Below are 6,738 nucleotides of genomic sequence, written 5' to 3'. Positions count from 1 at the left end.
ATCAATAAATCACTAAAAAACGAATAGCAATAACAAAAAGAAGAAGAATAAGTTGAAGAATTGAGGATTTGGTTACTTAAATACTGATTTTTTTGGGTCTAAAGATCTGATTATCACATTCCACGAGCGTTTGCAGCTTTTGTATTTCACGTGTTTCTTCAATTGCAGTCCGTGTCAGTAATTTAGGGCTCTATTTTACAATTGAACAAGTTTGAGGGGTTATGTTTTACAATTGGATAAGTTTGAGGAGTAAGTTGTTACAATTGAAAGTTGGAGGGGCAGTTGCAACATTTGGACAAGTTCAGGGGGTTATTTGTGTATTAGGCCTAAAAATTATAAACAATTAATATAACACTGGTTCAAAATATAATTAAATACATAAATATAATACTTTGGTGGAATAAAATTTTACATGAATAAAACATTTAAAATAGTAAAAAGACATATTACCTTATCAAACTCTTTCTTCAATTAATCTTTCAACCAAAGATCTCAACTCACTAATTTGCTCGTCTTGAGTTTGAAGTTTCTTAGTTAATTCACCAACTTGTTTTTCAGATTAAGCTCTTTCAGCATGCAAGAGAGATTGTAATTCTGACGCTTTATTTTTTGGTTTTACGCCATATCCAAGTACACGAACATAACCAAATTTTGATTTCAAAACTTTTTCAAGAATTTGAGGTCCAGTAATTTCATTTCCATCATTCACAGCTTGTGCAAAAATAACTTTCATTTGCTCCTACAAATATATATATATATACAATTTAAACAGTTCAAGTACTTTAAATACACATAAATAAAGTGTTGAATAAATATATTACTATTGTTTTAAAAATTTAAATAAATTACTTACATAGTTTTCTTGAGCGTGAGGATGAGTCCATGTGCTATCTTTCTTATGATGCATTTCAAAATAAAGCTTCATTTCAATAGGCTCATCTTTGCTTCCCTCTTGAGTTTCTTCCACATCCTCGTCATTGTGTTGTTTCTCATTTTCCTAAATTAAAAATTGTTCTAATTAATAATCACAAGAAAAAAAATTATATACATATAAACTATTTTTATTTATATAATAAGAATCCAGAATTTAAGAAATTTCTCATGATAAAATTATTTAAATGTACCTACCAATTCATATATGCGCTGGCAGTAAGATTTTGAACCTGAGGTGTGCGGAACTTTCATCTTTTTTCGATTTTCTTTATTTGCCATGCTTTGAGTCTATCAAAAAGTATTTTATAATGTCATTCATATAAAGCAAAACTAATTAGATGATAATATTAAAAACTAATTGAGTACCTTGAACTTCTCATTTTCAAAATGCTCACATAAAGCAATCCAATCACTTGAATTCATATCATTAGGAGGATTTGCAAGAGCTTCTTCACGAGAGGAAATTTTTTTTGTAGTGACAATGACATCTATGTTTATAGATTGTGAAACGTCGAGCCATGATATGGTCAAGTACCATCTTTGTATGTTGATCTTTTACATCTATGTCAAATTCATTCTGTAGATATACAATTTTATTTCTAAGTTATAATATATTAAAAATAAATAAATAAAATAATAAAAATGGGAAGAGTATTAACCTGGAGCTTCTCCATAATTGGTATTTTATGTTCTTCAGTCATATCTTTCCAATAAAAAACTTTTATTGGTGCTAACATTCGAGTGAGGATACCAATTTCCATTTTGAATATTTTTTCAGCAGGTCCAACAGGTAAATTCAGTTCTTCATTTATGATAACACCTCCAATTTTGTTGCCCTCTTTCATTCTATTTTTCACTGCAAAACCTCTAGCAACACCACGCCCTCTTTTTTTGGTACTATCTCCTGTGAAAAAAATAATTATTATATTTTTATCAAATATAAAGTAATTAACAAATAAATATGAAATAAGAAAAGATTGTAATTAATTCATAATAATAAACCAACCTTTGTTATCCTCTGATGCAATTGATGTTGTATTATTTGGTGCAATTGATGTTGTGTCATTTGGTGGACTTGACAAATTTCCAGAAATTGAATTCAACGTTGATGACTCCAATTGAACTTCACTATCAAGTGGCAAAATAACATTTGCTTCGGAATTGGGCAAATTACTTTGTAAACCTATATTGGATTAAAATAAAGATTAAATCTAAACAAAAAGAATTATTGTACCGCATGGATTTTTTAAGGATTTATATTTACATGAATTTAGAAAACATACTAACCTTCATTTGGTGGAATTGGTAAATTTCCAGATTTCTTTTTGGATTGTGAGACACTTGTAGGTGTTTGGTCCATTCTCAAAGAACTTTTTCTTGAACGACCCGGAGCCATAATTGCTAGATGGAAAGACAAGAATAATAATGAGAAATAAATTAAATAATCTGTATATGTTTTGATAAAAGTAAACTAATAATATAAAAGACTAAAGAAAGATTCAATAAAAAAATGAAAATCATAATTTCTACAAACCTGGAATAGAGCAGTAACCAACAAAGGGATCTGATTATGGAAGAAGAAGAAACAGGAAAAGGAGAAGTTTTGCGCCGGAATAAAGAAAATTGAAATAAATTGTTAAAATCTTTTATATTAGATATTGAAAATAATAAATATTTAATTTTTAAGTGTTTATTTTTTGGAGGGAATCTAAAAAAAATTAATTATGAAATATCCATTGGTGATAATGGTGATAAAGTGCTGCACGACTTAGTCAATTTTTTTTTTTTTTATAATTATCAAATTAATAGTTTGTTTGCTGATATTATCTTTTATATATATATATATATATATATAAAAGTTGAAATGTGTTAAAAACTAAAAAAGCAGTAAGTCCTTCTCTTTAAAATTAACATTTGATTTTCTCCAATTTAAAATATAATAACGTTTTGGTAAACAAAAATAGGTAAATGAGTATTTAAGCTCCTGACTAATTTATTTTTTATTGATTAAGCCTTAATCTTTAAAATAGATAAATTAAGTCCTTGATCAATTAGGATCAGTCCTGGCATTTTATGGTCCCTAGATGAAATAAAAGATAAAGGACCGTTAATTTAAAAAATTATACTTAAAAGTCTAAAGTAGAAATTTGAGCCAATTTTAGACCTAAAAAATCATATTATTTGATCCACTTTTAGATCTGAATGTGTATCGTAGCTACATTTTAGCCTTAACGTACGAAATGGTACAGATTTAGTCAAACTAGTGTTTTCAAATTTTTGATAATGTTAGAGTTACATTTGCACAATTCCGTACGTTAGAAGTAAATCTCCACTTCGTTTAAAAGGTCAGGGTTAAATTTGACCATTATCCCTGATAATAATAAAAATAATTACTATTATCAATGTTTCATTTTAATATTGGAATATGATTTTATTTAAAATTATTTATTTGTTTTACATTAATTTACATGAAACTTTAGTAGTAAGATTTATATATAATAACAATTCTTTTAGGAAATATATAATAACAATTATAATGTATAACAATTACAGATATAAGAAATGAATTAAGATATATAATTTTTTGATATCCTTATCCATATATACCAGCACGATGAAAGTGTAATTGGAGGGACAAAACAGAAATTAATTATATTATTATAAAAAACAAATAACAGTTAATGGGTAAGAGGGGAATCATAATTGATTAATGGAGTGTTAATGGGTAAGAGGGGAATCAAAATTGATTAATGGAGTAAAAAGTGGGAATGAATGATTCCAATAGTACGTGAATTTGATTCTTAATTGAGTATTTATTTTGTTTAACTAAATTGTATAATTAAGAGTTCCCTTTCCTATTCGTATATAAAAAATACTCAACCAAATATTCCTTATATGAATATAGTAATTCTTGATTAACAACTTTATTTTTAAACACGTGAAGCTTTTATTTTACGCACCAATTATGTAAATAATTCAAACTTCGTTTAGCATGTGTAAAACTGTTAGGATATAATTTCTCTAAAATAAAATAGTTATAAGACTATTTGACATTACAATCTATGTGACGTGTTAAAACAATGACATACTAACAATTATGTTTGTGCTAAATAGAGTTTGAATCACGCACATAACTGGACCGTCCAAAAAGTGTGTAATGTGTAAAAAATAAATGATCAAGGGGATTAATGTCTTCATTTAAAAGATTAGAGGCTTAATGTGTTAAAAAATAATTGGTTAGGAGCTTAATGTATCCATTTAAAAATCAAAGGCTTAATCAATAAAAATTAAATTGATCAGGACTTAAATATACATATTACAAAACAATTGTAGTCTTAATGTTTACACTCAGGAACAATTTTACTCTTAACGTGTAAAATGATGCAATTTTAGCCATAACGTTGCCAGCCAAGAGCAATTTTACCCCTAACGTATGGAAGAAGGGTCAATTTTAGATATTATTATAAAACATAGTTAATTCGTGCCTTATTATGTATCAATTGAATATCAGTTAGTTTTAAAAAAAATTTATATTTTTTTTTTGTGATTTAATAATAAAATAGAAAATTAATATTTATAAATTTGGTGAAATATTTGGAATTTTTTTTGTTCAACTCGTACAAAAGACAATACATTTTTTAATTTTTTCACGTCTAATCATATGTTTGCGATCTGTTACTAATGATGATCAAATTGACGCACATTTGAAGTGTAGATGACAAGATTCATGATCGAAAAGACAGTTTGATGAATTATTTCTCAAATTGACCCAATTTGTCAATGACATGGGTAAAATTGTTTTTGGCTGTTAATGTTAGGGGTATAATTGCACCATTTTAGACGTTAAAGGTAAAATTGCTCCTAACTATAAACGTTAAGAGTATTTTTACACCTTATCCCAAAAATTTATAATAATATATTCTAGCCAATATATAATAAAAATAAGTGTGTTTGATTCACGTAAGAACTGCGAAAGAAATCGAAAAGGTGATAAAAGGAGAAATAAAATGAATGATCATGAATTCCCTATTTTTATACCTACATGTTCGTAACTATAGCTTGATCTGGTGAAAATCCCGCGTCAAAGTGACGAGTCAAAGTTCCAAGAAAACAAACAAGGAAGAAAACTAAGAAAATTACCTAAAGTGTTTATCGACCTTAGTGAAAGGCCGATAAATACTAAGAAAAAGGTGATTGCCCATTACGCAAAATATCTAAGTTTTTCTTACCATTGAGTTAAAAAGTTGACACGAAATTATTTTGGGGGATATCTCCGACTACGTCTTTTGGGCACTAGGCGAACGCTTCAACATTGTGCTTAGTGTTTGGATGAAATTTCTTCTAAGATCTGCATCGACTTACCTTGTGACAATAGACGGATTCTAGAATCCTGACCGACTCACCCCTTTCACGCTCTTCCTTAATGGGCTCGGCTTCCGATGACTTCATTTTGAGTGATGTTATGTACATTTGTTGGGCTACTGATTGATCTCCATGGGCGATGGTCATTCCCTTGGACGTGCAAAATTGTCATGACAGGTGCCGAATGGACAAATGACCGCTCGAGTCTGACAGGAAGGTTGTCCTACTAGCACATTATATAGTAGGCTGACGTCTACGACTAGAAACTATGCTTCCGACTGCCAAGCAGTTTGGAAGTTTCTGATCTCGATTTTCATGTTACGAAGTGGTCGGTGAAGAACTCTCACATATGTTTGAAGCTAATGGTCGTCTCTGTTCTGAGGGACTTGTACTAGTAGGAGGAAGCACCCTTTAGGGTATGAGGAATATGTGGCATATATATGTAGGAGATAGTTATGGGTGAAAGAGCGGGATTTTCCACGTGGCACCTGTTGATATATGAATGTGCGCCTAGATACCGTGGCTTGAGAGTCACGAGATCAAGTGTGATTGCTGCAACAGATGGATTCTTGATTAGGTCTTTCGAGACATCCCAATTCGATTTTCCTAAATACCAAGTCGTATTGTCCAATTTGGCTATAGAGGCGCCACATGTTTCTTTTCCCCTGATGCTGGTTCGGATTTCTTAGGTGCTACTTGAAGAGTTTATATTCGTTTGATATCACATGATTATAGTTCGACTCATGTTTTTGTTGTATCCTAGGAGATTATTTATCCCTTAAATGTAATATCCATCTATGCTAAATATAAAATAAAAATGGGATAAGGTGCAAAAATACCATGTAACGTTTACATCTAGGATCAATTTTACCATTAATGTCTAAAATAGTTTCGTAGAGAATTAAGAATTCGAATTTCTTTCAATTTACAAATTGAAAACGATATTCATATAAATACAGAAATTGTCAATGGGAATAACATAAAAAAAGGCAGTCCCATTTTGGATAAAAGAAAACATTTTTTTCTAAATGTAAGTTTTGTTCGTCTGCATGTAGAAAAGGAATAAATAAATCAATCAAAAAGAAAAAACGTAGTAGCCTACCCGAGGTTTTTATTCCAGCTCAACTATATATAGTTGAAAATAGAGTGGAAAACTACGCTTCAAAATCAAGCTCAAAAACCGATTCCTTTGACCTCTAGACTGTAAGGGTAGGGGTACCGAACACAGGTAGCTTTACTGACTAATGGAAGTTTTCCACTCAATTGACCAGTGTATGGGGATTTTTTTCAAGACGACCAACGAGAGAGAGTCAGGGTAGCAGCGGAGTTGGAAAGCTCAGTGAGTTTTCACTCTATTTACAAGTACAAGTGGAGGGGATAAGCGCAACCCTAAGGATCTATAGGATTGGTGTATTCTTTTCTATTCCCTAGTTTAGGGTAGCC

The 6,738-nt window shown here is 30.0% G+C and overlaps 2 protein-coding genes across 2 annotated transcripts; both read right to left on the bottom strand.

The window, feature by feature from the left end:
- Positions 1-376: 376 nt before the first annotated feature.
- Positions 377-1,368, bottom strand: LOC136227800 (uncharacterized). Its single transcript, XM_066016554.1, has 4 exons — positions 1,300-1,368; positions 1,129-1,221; positions 854-997; positions 377-739 (listed from the first exon to the last, which is right to left on the bottom strand). The coding sequence occupies exons 1-4, from the start codon at positions 1,354-1,356 to the stop codon at positions 560-562; spliced, it is 474 nt and encodes a 157-aa protein (XP_065872626.1). The 5' UTR covers positions 1,357-1,368; the 3' UTR covers positions 377-559.
- LOC136227799 (uncharacterized) lies at positions 1,366-2,539 on the bottom strand. The gene is made up of 5 exons (XM_066016553.1): positions 2,468-2,539; positions 2,221-2,334; positions 1,940-2,116; positions 1,593-1,837; positions 1,366-1,510 (listed from the first exon to the last, which is right to left on the bottom strand). Exons 2-5 carry the CDS (start codon positions 2,327-2,329, stop codon positions 1,385-1,387), a joined length of 657 nt encoding a protein of 218 aa, XP_065872625.1. The 5' UTR covers positions 2,330-2,334; positions 2,468-2,539; the 3' UTR covers positions 1,366-1,384.
- Between the last annotated feature and the right edge of the window lie 4,199 nt (positions 2,540-6,738).

This window comes from Euphorbia lathyris, chromosome 4, assembly GCF_963576675.1.
Source record: "Euphorbia lathyris chromosome 4, ddEupLath1.1, whole genome shotgun sequence".
NCBI lineage: Eukaryota > Viridiplantae > Streptophyta > Magnoliopsida > Malpighiales > Euphorbiaceae > Euphorbia > Euphorbia lathyris.
Note: the sequence above shows the minus strand (reverse complement) of the source record. Positions and strands in the feature narration are given on the sequence as shown.